At 52.1% G+C, this 16,429-nt stretch overlaps 1 protein-coding gene across 1 annotated transcript; it reads right to left on the minus strand.

Annotated features, from left to right (window-relative positions):
* Positions 1-1,379: 1,379 nt before the first annotated feature.
* BPIFB6 (BPI fold containing family B member 6) lies at positions 1,380-13,305 on the minus strand. The gene is made up of 15 exons (XM_059134475.1): positions 13,209-13,305; positions 11,859-11,943; positions 11,069-11,173; positions 10,447-10,596; positions 10,228-10,291; positions 9,745-9,805; positions 8,860-8,951; positions 7,701-7,877; positions 6,597-6,650; positions 6,022-6,195; positions 4,964-5,031; positions 3,480-3,525; positions 2,619-2,682; positions 2,110-2,186; positions 1,380-1,491 (listed from the first exon to the last, which is right to left on the minus strand). Exons 1-15 carry the CDS (start codon positions 13,303-13,305, stop codon positions 1,459-1,461), a joined length of 1,347 nt encoding a protein of 448 aa, XP_058990458.1. The 3' UTR covers positions 1,380-1,458.
* Between the last annotated feature and the right edge of the window lie 3,124 nt (positions 13,306-16,429).

The raw sequence follows: 16,429 nt of genomic DNA on the forward strand, positions 1-16,429 counted from the left end.
ACCTTCCTCAATGCTGCCATTGTCCCGGCTTTGGGGAAATGATGGGTAATGAGATTAGGCCTGGGACGGGAGATGAGGAGACAGCCCTGGCATCCGGACTGTGGCAGGGGAGGGCTGTCCCTCCTCTGTGGCATCAGTCCAGGCCAGGCTGGGCCAGGGTGAACCTGCCAGGGCCCCATAGGCTCTGGGAGTGCTGGCCTCCCGACCAGACCTCTGGCCACACCATGCCACCCACAGACATGGAGCCCCCCACCCTCACAGACCCACCCAGAGCCCCACGTACAAAGACTCACCCCTTGGGAGACAAAGAAAGCCTAACAGACACACGCACTGAGGCCAGACACACAGCTCCATGGCTACCAACCCAGGAATTTTCGGGGCTGGAGCACCAACTGATCACCCCTGATGTACATTTTTTTCCCCCCAAAGTCATGATTATTATTTTTTTTAACATTCTAGCAAATGACACTGATTTTTAAGGTCCATATAGAGCAGACTTGTTTTAAAATGCGTTGTTCATTTTGTTATGTATAAACATACATTTACTTTCTATTTTATATTTATTTTTAATTGAAATATACTTGACATACACCCTTGTGTAAATTGAACGTGTACAGCATTTACTTGTGAATGGAGACCATGCAGAGAACAGTAGCCGTGCCAGTCTTGGAAGAGGTGACGGGGCAGATAAACGGCAAATCCTGGGAGCCCATCCTCATGCGAGTGTTGTCTGTGAGACATAGAAACGCCCCCGCACAGACTCTGTACACGGGAACACACGGACGCCCAGACAAGGATGGACACCAGAGCTCCTACCCCATTCAAACCACTACAGTAGACCCTCCCATCCGCACACAGGTGTTGTGAGGGTTGCAGAGGCTGACATGGGAGAGCTTCTGCAGGCTCCCTGTGGATGGGGCCGTCCTCAACACAAGATCTGGGGTAAGCAGCTGAGATGGGCCGAGAGGGGCTTTGCCATTTGCTAAGATGTGTGACCTCATGAAGGGAGTTGGCCCTGTGTCTCAGCTTCCCCATCTGTAAAATGGAGATGGCCATAGTTGCATGGGTTATTGGGTGGATGAAATGAGATAGTACAAGTAAAGTCTGGAGCATGGCATTCAGCAGGCGCTCCATATATGCCCACATCTGCCCCTGAAGGCTGTGACCAGTGTTCCTGTAGACTCCAAGCCAGTCTTACACTCCAAAACCCACTGAAGCGGAAGAAGAGGCAGGCGTCACTTTACTACAAATAAAGAGATCAAACCATCAGATGTTCGTGAGGAGCTTTCTCCTATTTATTGCCAAGGCCCAGCCCAGGCCGGCCCCACTCACTCCTTGTCAAAGAGGGTGGCCACTCGCAGTAAGGGGCCCTGGCCCACTGGCTCCACTCGGGGGCTCCTCCAGGGGGCGCAGCTGGGTGGGTCCGTGTGTACAACCAGCAGGCGAATCCTGCCCTGGTCAGTTCAGCTTCAAGTTCAGCACCAGGGCATTCTGAAAGGGAGCAAAGGGCCAGGTGGGGCCGGGGAACCATCGCACAGGACGGCTCGGGCTGGGGGCCAGGAAATGGAAGCCAGGGTGGTGTGTAGGAGCAAAGGATATCCTAGACCTGCCTGTGGCCCTTTGCACCTCTAAGTGTCCGTTTTCTCAGTGATCGAGTGGGGACAGCATCCCTACCTCCCAGAGTGGAGAGGTCAAATGAGAAACACATACATTTATGCTTGCTATTAAATACTTGGCATGCAGTGTAAAGTTAATATTTATTAAGCACTTACTGTATGCCTTTAGGTGAATTATCTCAATAGTTCTTTCTGAGGTAGATACACCCATATTATCAGCCCTATTTTAAGCCACAGAAAAAGGTGAAGTCATTTGCCAGAGGTATTAGAGAAGGGAAGTAGCAGGACTCAAGTTTCCTTCTGGGGAGCCCCTGGCCAAGGGGAGCCCTAGGTCTGAGGAGGAGATTCTTGTTCAGGAAAGCAGCAGGATTGTACTGATGGCCGCTGCCCTCCTCAGGCCTCCTCCCTCCAGGCTGGCAGAAGCAGGCTTTTGCTCATCATTCACTGGCCAAAAGTACTGACTGACCCGGCTTTTCTTAGCTCCTTAACTCACCTCTACTATGCTCAGCTCTGCCAGGTTGTAATCCATGTCCAGAAGGTCTGGAAGTGGGAACCCAACTTGGAGCGCATCTGAGAAACACAGTGAAAGTCATTTGAGCTGATGACTCTGCAGTCAATTGATTACTCCTTAAAGCCACTCCTTGGCCACTGGGAGCAGAGTAGCGGGAAATAGCACAGGGACGGATTCACGATCTCTGCCAGCCAGCGTGGCATAGAGAATGTAAGCCTGGTCACCGCGTACTCACATCCCAGGTCTGGGGCAAGATCTGACTCATGGTGTGGGGTCCAGAGCCGAGGATCCCAAACTGTGGAAGGGGCCTTTGTCCCCAGACAGGTGACATTCAGACTCCATTAACTTCAAAGACCCGGCAGTGACAGTCCACTCTCTCTTTGCCTCCCTTATCTGGGGCCAGTGAAGGGGATTTGAGACCACCAAGGTGGCATCCCCTCCTTACAGTGTTTCTTGACACCAGTAAAGTCAAAGCCCCCTGGAGCCCTCACCGTTGACTACTGGGACGTACGCTTCTCGGAGATAATCAGTAATGAAGCCAGTCAACTTCTTCTCCTGGGGGTAAGAGAGAAAGAGAGAACACCCACATCCCATCATTTGATTCAACTCAGTTCAAAAGATTTTTGCAGCCCTCACTTCAGCCACATCTGGGGGCCACAGGAATGCATATTAGAGACATCAAATTGTTCACCAAGCATCAAAACTGGAAGGACCCTGTTTGACTGTATGCTAATGCATACAGTTAGCCCCTGTTGAGTGACATGATGGGCCTTGGGTCATGGTGCAGGCACGGAGGAATTGAGGACACAGAGGGTGACCTGTGGGTCTCATGTTGCTCCTACAGAAAACTCAGTAGTTTTGATCAGTCATTCATTCACTACCTCTCTGTACCTCAGTTTCCCCATCTGTGAAAATGGAATATAATAGTGCCTATGCCCAGGGGATCAGTGAGTTTGGGTAGAGCACAGAGCACAGAGTAAGTGTTTAGGAAGTGCTATTGTTGTTATTATTATTATTGGTGCCTACTGGTCAGGTTCTGTCCTAGGACCTAAGGCTACAGAGACTAATAAAAATGACAGCTGGGCCAACCAACCCAGACCAGGCTGCTGCTATGCACAACAGTGTAATTAAAATCAATTCACGGAGATGTCTAAATTCTATCCAGAAGAGGAGAGGGACTCAGCGAGGCTACGTGAATTTCCCAAGGTCACACAGCAAAGCCAGCTTCCCCAAGCCCCAGCATGAGCTGCTCTATTCCTTCTGCCTCCATTTCAGGGGCCATCCCTGCCAAGGGAGAACAAGCACAGTCTTGCCCTCAAACCAGACCAGAAAGAAGCACTTGAGATACTTACATTGAAAGCACCAATCGATGAGGACTCCCGTGACAGGCTCAGTAATCTGCATGGGGTGGCAGGGGCAGGGGACAAGGAGTGGGCAGGGCAGTCAGAGCTACTGCTCCTGACCACGGATAAAGGGGATCTCCAACACCTACAGACCCTCCCTGATGCAGAAGTCCCTATACAGCCTTCAGACCAGATGCTCGTAAGTCCCTACTTGGATACTACCTACGACGGAGCAGTCCTCTCCTTTCATTACAGCCTATTTTGTTTCCTACAGCTCAAACCACTCCTTCTTCTCAGGGTCCTGACCCTTCCCTCTGGGACTCCCAGCCATGTCTATGCTCCTGCCCAATGCTAGGCATGCAAGGGTTTGTTGCCCAATAAATCAGTCCCACATCCCTGCAGGGCATAGGATTAAGACCCTTCACATGACCCCCTCCCTGCACAGCCTCCAATAAGCACTAATACATGATGGCACCCGTGACAGTCATCTGATTTTGTCTTCCCAAGTTCTATTCTCTATTCAGTAGCAGACCTCCCATTTTCCACTCTCATTCCAAGGCATTCAGAGTCCCAGGGTGAGCACGACCCGGACCTGACCAATCAGAACATTTCATCTCTGACATCAGTGGCTAGTTTCCGACTGGTGATGTGATCCATGCTAAACCAATGAGAAGCAGCCTTGAACTTGGAACTGAGCCCCCATTGGACAAGAGGCCTCTCTTGGTGTTGGGGTCACTTTGACACCACCTAGGGACAGGCTGCCTGAGAATTCAGCCAACAGAGTGGACAGTGAAGATCAAGGGAGGAGGGAGATCCTGAGGACTTTGTGTACCTAAGATCCAGCCATGACTGAAAGTAAGAAATTAAGATCTACCCCTAGAGTTTTCAATTATGTGAGCCCGAAGATTCTCTTTTGGGCTTAGCCAGTTAAGTTGGAATTGTCTCTGGCACCGAAAGAATCTTGGCCTGATAAAAGTCAGATCCAAGATTAAGTCAAATGTAAAAAGTAAGGAGGAAGACTATGGTGTTGAAGTAGGATAATGAATATAACGTTGGAGCCAGTGCTTCACATACAGACAGAGCTCTATTAATGTTAGCTATTGGTAGTAGAAGGACAGGCTTCCAGGAAGAGGTGGCATTTATGGTGGATGCCAGGAGGCAGGTGGCATTTGGATGACATGGGCAAAAGCTTATTAATGGAAAAGGGGACATGGACCCACGATCAGACTCACTGTGCAAGAGCCTAGAAGAGCAGAAGCAGTGGTGGGAGAATTTGAGATGAGCCTTGAGTGCCAGGCTAAGATTTGGGAGAAGATCATGCAAATAATGGGGAGATATTGAGGATTCTAGAAGAGAGATGGTGACCAGAGCAGCCCGGCAGTGTGGGTCATGCTGGATGGATCAGAGGGAGACCCTGGAGCAGAAAAACCAAGCACTTGTGGTAATGCCCGTGCAGGGGAACAAGGACACCAGCACAGGCAGCAGAATCCTACCTGTTCAGAGAGGTGACCATCTGCAGACGGTTCTCACGAGCAGAGTACTGGATTTTCAGGTTGAAGTGCTGGCAGGTGGCAGAAGGGGACAAAAGCAGGGAGAAGGCAGTGGGTGCCCCATAAGGGCTGATAAAACCCAGGGGCTCCACCACCTTCCCTGCATCATTGCCATGGCAAAGCAGGGGTCTTCCTCTCTGCCCATCCCATCTTCAGGAACTGAATCTAGTAGTCTCCCCCTGCCCGCAGCCCAGGTTCCTCAACATCTCTGTACCTGCCCCAGGATTAGACTCTTAAAAATATCTGGCACCAGGGCACTTGAGTGGCTCAGTTGGTTGGGCATCTGCCTTTGGCTCACGTCATGATCCCAGGATCCTGAGATCGAGCCCCATGTCGGGTTCCCTGCTCAGTGGGAGCCTGCTTCTCCCTCTCCTCCTTACCCATGCTTTCTTCTCATTATCTCTGTCTGTCTCTCTCTTGAATAATTATATAAAATAAAATAAATACATCTGACACCTTGTAGGTCCTTGCACACACCACGTTATTGCTCCAGCCTTTGCACATCCTGTTATATCTACGTGGGGTACCTTCTATCACCAGCATTAACCCTTTCTGTGGCCAGCTCCTGCTCAACCTTGAAAACATAGTGTAGGCATCACCTCCTCTGGGAAGTCCTCCGTGATTTCCTCAACTAGATTTGAGAACTTCCTAGGCTCCTATATTTCCCTAGGTGAGCCCTTTTCAGCCCTTGTATATGCTAATGAATGTTGGAGGAAGGAAAGGAGGTAGGGAAGGGGGGAAGAAGATAGGCATGGAGGGAGGAGAGAGAAAGGAAGGACCCAACTGTTGACCCTCAGTTTGTTGATCTTTCTGTCCATTCAAAGGTTCAGTGGCAGAACCAAGTATCAGATACCAGGTGACAGCTCCCAGGAGGTTAGGATCACATAATTGGGATTAATTAAGGATATGTCAATATATTACTTGGCTATCAACTAAAATCCTACACTGCAGCCTTGAATATCCATAAAGTGGGGCTTAAGTGGGAAAGAGATTGTACTCACACTTTCCAGGAGAAAGAGGGATACGGGAGCCTTGCCCCGCCGCCGAACAGCAAACATCTCCAGGGTGCCGTGGAGGTGCAGTAGGCTATTGCCTGTCTCCATGGTGATCTTGGGGGGCTTGTTTATCCTGATCTGGGTCACCAAGGGCTTCGGCTTGGGATAAGCCTTAGTTACCTACAGAAACCAGGACACTCCCCTCAAGGCCCACCCTCAGATGGGTGGCTTCAGCTGAAACCAGGAGTCCATCATGAAGTGGGTGATTAGTACCCTGGACACAGAAAACATGACATGCAAGGGCATGCATGCACAGAAAACATGACATGCATGTCTACCGGGAAATAAAAGAAACAAAACAAGCAGTCTGGCTCTTTCTTATTAGACATAGAAAATATAACCCACAAAACCTGAGCTGTTTCTATGCTAGACCCAAAGAGTACTTTATGGAGAAGTCAGGATGATGCTATATCAGACAAGAGAAATGTGACCTTGAAAGTCTGCCTCCCAAATCCCTTGTTCCCTTCAACTGGAGAACAGAGCAGGGAGATATGGAGATCATGGGCAGTTAGGGCACTCACTTTAGGGATGAAGCCAGCCAGGGTCTTTGTGGTTTGTGGGGGCAGTTGACCAATCTACAAAATAAATCAAGGTTAAGATTACTGAAGTCTTCCCCTGTCCTTCTGAACAGACACCTCCTCTGAGTCTATAAGGTAAGCCCTCTGTGGTTCCCTCCTGCATATTATCACCCTGTGATTAAGTAGATAAGGAGCTCCCGGGTAGCCCAGATTGTGGCTTACATGACCCAATGTCCATGGCTCTTCGCATAAGGTCAGATGCTGAGAAAATGTTGGATGAAAAACTGGCAGACAGATGTAGAATGGATGGATGTGATGCATGAGAGGAGGGTGGGTGGACGGAATTGTGGGTGCGTGGATAAATGGGGAAATGGATCAACAAATGAGTGCTGAATGGATTCGTGGATGGACGGATGAGCCCTTATGCAAGAGAATGAATAATAAATGAGCAGGTGGATGGGGTGGGTGGAGGGATGAAAGGAATGATGGATAAGAAGATGGGTAGGTAAGAAGATGTGGGGTGGTCTGATAAATGGAAGGTAGAGTGGATAAGGAATAGATTGATAGGTGGTAGGATGGATGAGAAGGTACATGGATGGATGGAGGGTGTATGGATGGGACGATGAAATGATGGATCAGCGGTGATGGATGGAAAGATGGATGAATGTCCAGATGAGTAGGAGGCTGGATAATGGAGAGTTGGGTAGGTAGATGGGTGTTTGGGTGGCGAAGGACAGATATAGACTCACTTCTTTGGTAGTATCAGACCCTGTGGTTGGATGGCGGCTGGATGGATAGAGTCTAGGGCAGGAATACATGACGGTGAGATGGATGGACAAGGGGCTGATGACTGGATAAGAAAATGGGAATGGATGGCCAGAGCATGAGACCTGTAGGTTGATCTATAAATGCTTGGTTGCATGGACAGTTGGACGGACGGATGAGTAGATGTGGTTACATGGACAGAGAGATGGTCGGTGCTGGGGCACACTGATGATAGAGACCCAAATCAGTCCCGGCAATTCCAGTCTTGGTGCTTTCCCCAGCCCCAGGATAATTCTCAGAACAGACACGCCAAGCAGGGACTGTCATTACAGGGCAGCTCACCTTCATATCATGGACATTCACATCGAATGACTTCTGCAGAAGGGCCAGCTCTGCAGTGAGGAAGGTGGCCGAGAGCAGCAGCTGTGAGGAGCCTTCAGTATAGCCTTCAGGGAACTCAAAGGCCTCCCCAGCGTTGGCAGGCTGGATGGTGTTGCCCCCTTGCTGTTGCACTGTAGGCTGTGGGACAGCGGGGAGAGAGATGCTCGGCCTTGGCCATGAAGGACTGTGGCTGGGAAAAAGACTGTCCTCCTTGGTGCGCCTGGGTGGCTCAGTAGGTTAAAGCCTCTGCCTTCAGCTCTGGTCCTGATCCCAGGGTCCTGGGATCAAGCCCTGCATCAGGCTCTCTGCTCAGCGGGGAGCCTGCTTCCCTTCCTTTCTCTCTCTCTGCCTGCCTCTCTGCCTACTTGTGATCTGTCAAATAAATAAATAAATCTTAAAAAAAAGAAAAAAAGACTCCGTCCTCCAAACTAAGTGGTGCCAAACCAGCCCTCAAGTCAGCAAGTCACTAGATGGTAGGGCCAAGAGCAGGCTATCCTCCTAGGGTACAGATGGGTAAACTGAGGCCTTGAGGATAAAGGATCAATCACTAAGCCACAGGTGGTCACTCATGGGATTGCTTAAATAACCCCAGTTAATCTGACTGGGTTGGAGCTCTCGTTGATGTAGACATACTTTCTGCTTATACTCAGAAGGAAGTGAGTGGCAAACAACACAAGGCCTGGGAGCACCGCACCAGAGGAAGGTTTCAGGAGAAGATGATGTTGCGAGGTTTTTCTTCCCAATCCAGGAAGAGGCACCTGGAGTTCTGGAGACCCACCTCTGCCACCAACTCCCAGTGAGACCCAAGTCCTGTCTCCCCCACCACCTGGCCCCCGTGTTCCCATGGGTACAACTGGATGAGCCACTCTTTGCAAGAAGCAGACAGCCTTCAGAAGGTGTGAGTGTGGGGTCAGCAGTCCTGGGAGTCAGCTCAGGACTCGGGATTCATGTTGAGAGCAGAGAGAGGGAGAAAGCTTCAGTGTCAGGGAACACTCTCCTGGTGGGCTTGGTCTGCCAGAGCCGGAAGGACCCTCCCACCCTCCACAGCCCAGTCCAGCCACCTCCCCAGCAGAAGCAGGCTGGTGAGATCCCAGACCCTGGGGGGTCCCCTGGCACTTACGCTGAAGTCTACTTGGACGGAGCTGGCCGTGGTGGTCGGCATGGACGTCAGGACATATTTGATCGTGCCCATCTGGCCCACGGGCATCGGGGCTGTGCAAGAAGGATTCTACTCAGAGAGGGTCCAACTAGGGGCAGGTCATAGATGCTGGCATCAGCCAGCTGCTATCTGAGCTGGCCCAGGTACTAGAGGCCTTGGCCCTCTGTGTGACCCAAGGCAAGTTGCTTAGCATCTCTGGGCCTCAGTAACTTCATCTGTAGAATGGAGCCAGTGGTGGCTGGCCTGGAAATCCCGCTCCCTTGCATCACTCTGTGGCCACAGAACTTGAGAGTTTCCTGAGGGCTGTTGTGGCTCAGTTCCCACAACAGACTGGTGTGATCAGGATTCTTGGCCCTGTTTTATAGATGTGTAGACTGAGGCTCAGAGGAGTAAAGTGTCCCAGGCCATGCTGCTGAGCACATGGGCCAGTTTTCTTCATTCCCAGCCATTGGGTTTTCCTCTCACCCCACTAACAAACCCCATGAACCCTGAGATAGCAGATGCCATAGATCCCCAGGGGCAGAGGAAAGAGTCAGGTATCATCACTATAGGATTACTATGCAGGATGCGAGGTTTGTGGAAGAGCCCACCATGACTGCTGTCCTTGCAGTATTGGGGGTCATGGATAGAACATTGGATGGAAGGCTGAGACAAAAATTCCAGAGTCCCTCAGGCCCTCAGGTTTCCCATCTGGACAGTAGGGGGGTAGACCTTAGACCGAGACCTTAGACCTCTTCTGTCCCAAGGCTGGGCTTGGAAAAGGCGCTTGAATGGGGAATGAAGGCTGCCAAATCCAGCCATCCAGATGTCCCCATGTGGGAGCAAGGCATGGCTGGGGCCACTCACCATTCAGGCTGGCCCACTTCTTGTTCACGTACACCAGGACCGCGTCAATGGCTGGACACATCTGGAAGCAGAAAGGCGCTGGGCTGAGGGGGCCCCGGCATGGAGGACCTCATTCCTCACAGCTGAATGGGACTCCATGGGGAGACCCAAGAGTCCTGGAGGGACAGGGACTGGAGGGGAAACCGAGGCCCCAAGTCACACAGAAAGTCAGTGCCAGAGCCTGGGCTAGAGTCCCAAGCTCCGAACCACAGTCTGCAGAATCAGCAAGGACTGGTCCCCCAGCAAATGGTAAGCATTCCTCCTTCTGTGCTCATGGCAGACATCACTAGATGATCAAAGCACTTTTCCCCCCTGAGGCAGCCGTAGCCTCAGAGTCCTCTTCAGTCAGTCAGAGTGGCACTCGAGAGAAAAGGCATTTTCCAGCCCTGGTCCGAGCACTGCCCTGGATGTGGGTGCGGGTGGAGGCTTGCTCCAGGCACTCACCAGGCTCGGAAGAACTTTGTGTAGCGTGCTGTCCAGGAACTTGTTGACAACCTTAGGCAGCATGCTGGACACAGAGGATGGGGACAGGGCATAGACGGTAGGCAGTTAGGTACAGGAGACATACAGGGACACGACAAAGGGAGTGACTCCGGGAGCGGGACAGAGGGCAGGGGCGGCATCGTGGACCCCACCCACCTCCCCAGCCACGGAGTCCCTCACTTGCTAGGCATGTTGGTCTTCACGCTGATCAGGATGATCTCACAGCCCTCGCTCTTAAACACGGGGAGGCCCGTTTCCTCATCCTGCAGAAGCCGGTCAGTGGCTGTGATGTTCAGAGCCACGATGATCTCCATGTTCCCGCCCATGAAGCTGGAGGGGCGGGCAAGCAGGCATCATGGACAGCTATGCCACTGCGGCCACTATCCTTGTCTCATCTTTGCTCTCAGTCTCAGCAACTCTGGGAGGGGGAAAGGGTCAGAGGCACCACCCCCACAGGACAGAAAAGAGGATGGGACCTGCTCAAGGTCACAAAACCAGTCTTCCTCTTCCCTCTTGCTTTGGGGAATTCCTACACAACCTTTAAAACCCTCCTCAGCTATCATTATCTCCCCGAAGCCTTTTTTGATTGCCCTTACACTGCTAGTGCTTCCTCTGTCCTAGGCTAAGCGCTCAGTCTGTGATCGTCTAGGCTCAGGTCTGGTTCCCACCCAACGCAGGAACCAGATATGCCCATCTCAGAGCACAGCGCCCAGGCGGTCCACAGTAGGTACTCAATAAATGTACACAGAAGAGTAAGACAAGGGCATGCTCCTCTCCCCCTCCCCTCCTCTGCCATCCTCACCTCTTGCCAGTGATGGTCATGCCGGTGGACACACACTGGAAGATACCCACGCCAGGGATGAAGTTCAAGGTGATGACAGGCAGCTGCACATCCTTCACTTTCACACTGGGAGGGGTCAGACATCCACAGCAATGAGAACCCGACTGTTGAAACCCAGGCCCTGAACCCTGTTCCTCCACCACCATGTCTGGAACTCTTGGGTAACCGCCCCCCGCCCCCGTCCTGTCACAGGGATAAGCCTGCGTCATGGGGCCATCGTGAGATGCAAAGCCTGGAAACTGTTTGTACACAGTACTTGCCATATGTGAATCAGGACACTTGGCTGTGTGACCTTGGGCTGTACCCTTCCTCTTTGGGGGCTTCAGCTTCCCCACTGGCAAGATGGGGAGGTTTGCCAATGGCATCACTGTTGGCATTTTGGGCAGAATAATTCTTTGTTGTGGGGGGCTGTCCTGTGTCTCATAGGATGTTTAGCAGCATTGCTGTTTCCCAACATTGCCAAATGTCCCTTGGAGGCAAGATCCCCCATGGTTGAGAATCACCAGTCAAGATCCAGGATAACAAAGATGTGGCTCATCTGACACCCTCCATCACCAGCATTGCTGACCCAAGCTCTCAGCAGACACTGCTAATTGGTTACCGTCTATTTCCAGCTCAGTGCAGAGTGCTCAGAGTCCATCTTCCCCAGCACATCCCAGGCAGTCTCCTATCCCTTCTGCCCTCTCAGGTCCTGGACAGCATTCCCCACCGCCCTCTGCCCTGCCACCCCCAAAGCCCATCCCCTACTCACTTGGTGATGCCCTTGATGGGCTTCTTGCCTGCCTCAGCTGCCATCTGTTCCAGGATGTGGCTCTCATCCATGGCGCTCTGCACCTCTGGATGGGACAGGGTGTGGGGGGGTGTCACAGAGAGATGCTTAGCGGGGCTCCCCACTGCTTTCCTGTCTGGAGCCAACCTCTCAGACATCCCAGGCATAGGCCACTCACAAGTGGCACAACTCTGTGCCCACAGTCCCTGTGCCCCGCCCTGGGCTGGGTGATGGGGAGACTCAGAGAAGAGCCACACCTGGCCCCTGTCCTCCTCAGCCTCACGCAGCAGTCACCAGCAATGACAGTAACAAGTGACAAGAGCCATCCATAGTATGCAGACAGTTGGAGGAACCGCAGGAGGGGTTTGTTCCAGGAGGAGAAGAGCTGGGGAAGGCTTCCAAGGGGAGGTGCCCCATCAGCTGGTTCTTGAAGGAGGGATAGGAATTTTCACTAGGAGGCAGAGACTTTGAAGGCTAGTCCATGAAAAATGCATAAGTCGAGAAGCAAGGAAGAAGGTAGCATAGAGAGTTAAGAGTGAGAAAATTCAGCAAGGCTGGAGGGCGGGGGCCAGACAGGACAGGGAGGAAGCAGTCTGCAGGGGGCATATCATGGAGGTCTGAACCCCAGGCTAGAGTATTGACTTTATCCTGTGGCCCAGCCACCCTCAAAGCTGCGTGACGAGGGAGCATCTGAGAGCTTATTAAAGATGCAGATGCTGCTGGTTCCCCACTAGGGGTCCCAGCCCCCAGTCAGAGACTGATTCCCAGAAAGGGGACGAAGACAGAGCCGGAGGAATTGTCATCAGCTCTTTGCAGCAGCACGTGACTTCATTTCCCCTGACATCGTGGAGCTAGGAGGTGGCAAGTAACTTTTACTAAAGGTACCCCAGGAGAGTGTAAACTCACACTTCATTGTAAGGACTGGTCACCCGATTTCACATTTCTTTACATTTTAAGTTTATGGAGGAGTAGACCCTAACACAGAGCAGTAACACCTTGCCTGAGGTCACACAGCAAATTGTTGGCAGAGCTGGGCTTTGGCTCCGGTCTGTCTTCCCCACAATCCTCTTATGGCCCCAGGCCTGCTGTCAGGGTCTGGAGAGTCTCTGGGGAAGCAGGGTTTCCAGCTCTGCCTCCAACTTGTGGAGGGACCCTGGACAAGTCACCCTATTTTCTCTGGGTCTCAGTTTCTTCCTCAGCCAAATGGAGGAATAATATCATTGCCGTTAACTTTTATTTTGAGGATCGTGGGATGCTCAAGGCCGTGCAAACAGGAGCGGTCACCACGCCCCACCTGCCCCCAGCCCCGAGTCCCGCTCGCCAGCTCACCGCGGTTCATGATGTTCATGCCCAGCCGCAGCCGTGCCCCAGGGTCTGCTCGGGTGTGGGTCAGCAGGCCGCAGAGGGCCAGAAACAGGATCTGCATCATGGCTCCACCTGTGCCACAGGTCCACAGTTGGTTGCAGCCCCCCAGGCCCCAGTTTCCCTGGGGGCCTCCCGTGTTCCAAAAGAGAACAGGCCCCCTGGATGGTCTTGGGGGTCCAGGAGCCTTTGAACTCTAGCCAGTTCCACAAACCTCATTGCTGACTTCCAGAGGAGTCCAAAAGTGTCCAGATTAAACACAGAGCCTCAGGGGCACCCCAGGAAGGTCACTTCCCCTTATCTAGGCCTCAGTTTCCCCATCTGTGGGCATGATATATTCTGACCAGCCTGCATTATGGGGTTGGTGGGGGGCTTCAGCTGCTGTTTTTCATAAGTTCAAGGGCAGCTCAGTGCCAGGCAATGCCAGGGCCGCAGAGGGGATGGGGAACTCCCACCATAGTATGGGAATGGGGGAACCCTCTGCTCCCCCAATCCTGATACTACAGTCAATGGCATCCCCCACTTCCTTTGGCTCAATCTCACTTCCAGAAATCTCAACTCACAGCTCCTTAAGGTCCCTTGAGATATTACCACACCAGAAAGGAAACTGAGGCAAACACACAGATCTGATAGGCAGTGAGTAGAGAACTGAATAAGGACCTCCCCGGGCCCTTCAAGGTTTCCAGAAAAGCTTCACCCCAACCCCGGACCCCCAGAAATTCCACCCTCTTACTTACCGAGACCTGAAATTCTCCCAAGCAGAGGGCAAGTGTTTATTTCAGGTTTGAGCTGTGGACGAGCAGATTTAAAAAGGGACCGTGGCGCCTGGCTTGAGTCACCCAGAGACGGGGAGTTCCAGCTGGACTCCTGCTAACATCAGGCTCTACCACTGGGGGCTCCACGGACCCACAGAGGTGGGCGCCTACTGGAGCTGCCTCCCAGGCCAGAGCCCATACCTGGATTCATTCATTCACCTCACATTTACTGAGTGTCTGTTATGTGCTAGGCAGACCAGGCCACAAGGTACACATGGCAGAGATAGTCCTACTCCTCCTGAATCTTAAAGAGAAGCAATAGAATGGGATAGAGTGCGTGCATGCGTGCGTGCATGTGCGTGGAGGGGGCTGTGTGCGTGTGTGTGCGTGTGCATGTGTGTGCATCTGCTTGTGCGTGTGCGTGTGTATGCTCACTCGGGGCATGAGGGTTGGGGGGTGGGTCAGGGAAGACCCCCTGCTGAGACGGAGATATTGAGACTGAGACCTGAATGATGAGAAGCAGCCAACTTTTAAAACGCCAGGAAGACCATTCAGGCCTACAATGAACATTTGCTAAATCAGAATGTAATCTCTTTCTCTCTCATTCAATTTTTAAACATTTAAAAAAAATTTTTTTATTAACATATAATGTATTATTAGCCCCAGGGGTACAGGTCTGTGAATTACCAGGTTTACACACTTCACAGCACTAACCATAGTCTCTCATTCAATTTTTAAAGCTCTCTCTGGGCTTAAACAAAATCAGTCTTAGTGTTTCCTCGACGTCTGTAAACACACACACTCATGTGCCACGGGCATGTGTGGGGTACCTGCATGCTCAAGGCCGAGCCTCTTTGAAAATCCCCAGAGTTATTGTGAAGTTCAATGTCAGGGTGACCTAGCAGGAAGGGGCTTGGTGAAGGTCTCCTCCGGCCCCAACCCCACCTCCCAGCCCCAAGACAGCCTACCTCAGTCTCTCATGCCCAGGCCAGCACTATTGCCAGGTATTGAGGCCACTAGGTAGGGAACGCCTGGGTGGCTCAGGGGGTTAAGCGTCTACCTTCAGCTCGGGTTATGATCTCAGGGTCCTGAGACTGAGTTTCGCATCGAGTCCTGCATCAGGGTCTCTGTTCGGTGGGGCGTCTGCCTTTCCCTCTCCCTCTGTCCTTCCTTTCTACTTGTGCTCTCTGTGGTGCATGCTCTCTCCCTCTCAAATAAATCAATAAAATCTTTTTTAAAAAATGAAAAGCCTACTTGGGGGATAAGCAGCTTGGGGTAACAGGGTTGTGTGAGTGTTTCTGGGACAGTCAATGCTAAGGTTTTGTTTCTGGCTTTGTTTGTCCTTTGCCTCGGCTGTTCTTCCTTTAGAATGCCCTTCCTTGCCCCAATCCACAGCCTGCTCATCCTCAAGTCCTAATTTCAGCCTTCATCTCCTCCACCAGGAGGAAGAGACAAACAGCCCCAGTCTCAAAGATTGCAGCTTGAAATTGACTGTCTTAATCCATCCTACTGAAGATGAGTGTCTCCAGCGGTCCGCACCCCATCCTCTGCTCACATGTTTTCCTCCAACTGAAGTCCCTTCCTCCCTCTCTCTGCCCCTGTTGCCCCAGCTCAGCTCTGAGATCCTGCAAAGCAGGATCTCCACGGTCTTCCCTCAGCCTCAGAGCCCAGCGAGGCCCCTTGGATCTTCTGTCTCCATCTTGCCTAAGTCCTGCAGCATCTGAAAATTTCAGTGGCTTCCTGTTGGGGGTGGGGGGGATCCAGGCAGGGGTCGGGACATTGATCCAAGCCCTGACCTTCCACCCACTTGTTGTGATCTCAGGCAAGTCCCTTCTCTCTGGGCCTCTTCTCATCTATAAAATGACAGAGCTGGAGATGACACCGTCTGGGGAGATTTCCACGGATGGGGCCTGTCCTTACCTTGCTGAGCCCAGGGATAGCCTGCAGATGACAGACCTCTGCCTCCCAACCCTGGGACGAGAAAGTCCTTATATTCAGGAACCTGATTAGCTGTTTGGGTAATTAAGGGTTTAATAAGGCCCAGATAATTATCTAGCGGCCCAAAGAACAGGAGCCCCGAAGCTCACGTGATGCTTCAGTCTGTTCCAATGTCAATAACACAGAGGAGGAGAGTGGCTGGGGAGCCTGGGTGCTGCACGAGGGTGGGCACTGGGAAGGGGAGGATGCGGTCGCCTTAGCCGGTGTCAGGGCTCACACTGCCCCCCCTTCCCTGCATTCAGCACTTCCCACCAGGCTGGACACGTAGCTGGCACTCGTCTGTTTTTTCCACAAACGTTTATTGAGAACCTACTGTGTGCCAGGCCTGTGCAGGTGCTGCATTGAACAAAGCTGTTGGGGTCCTCCTAGAGCCTACAGCGGGAGATAGACATGCCACAAATTGACAAATCACAGAGCCAGGTCGTTCCTGGGGTCGTA

The sequence above is a fragment of the Mustela lutreola genome, chromosome 9, assembly GCF_030435805.1.
Source record: "Mustela lutreola isolate mMusLut2 chromosome 9, mMusLut2.pri, whole genome shotgun sequence".
In the NCBI taxonomy this organism is placed as follows: Eukaryota; Metazoa; Chordata; class Mammalia; order Carnivora; family Mustelidae; genus Mustela; species Mustela lutreola.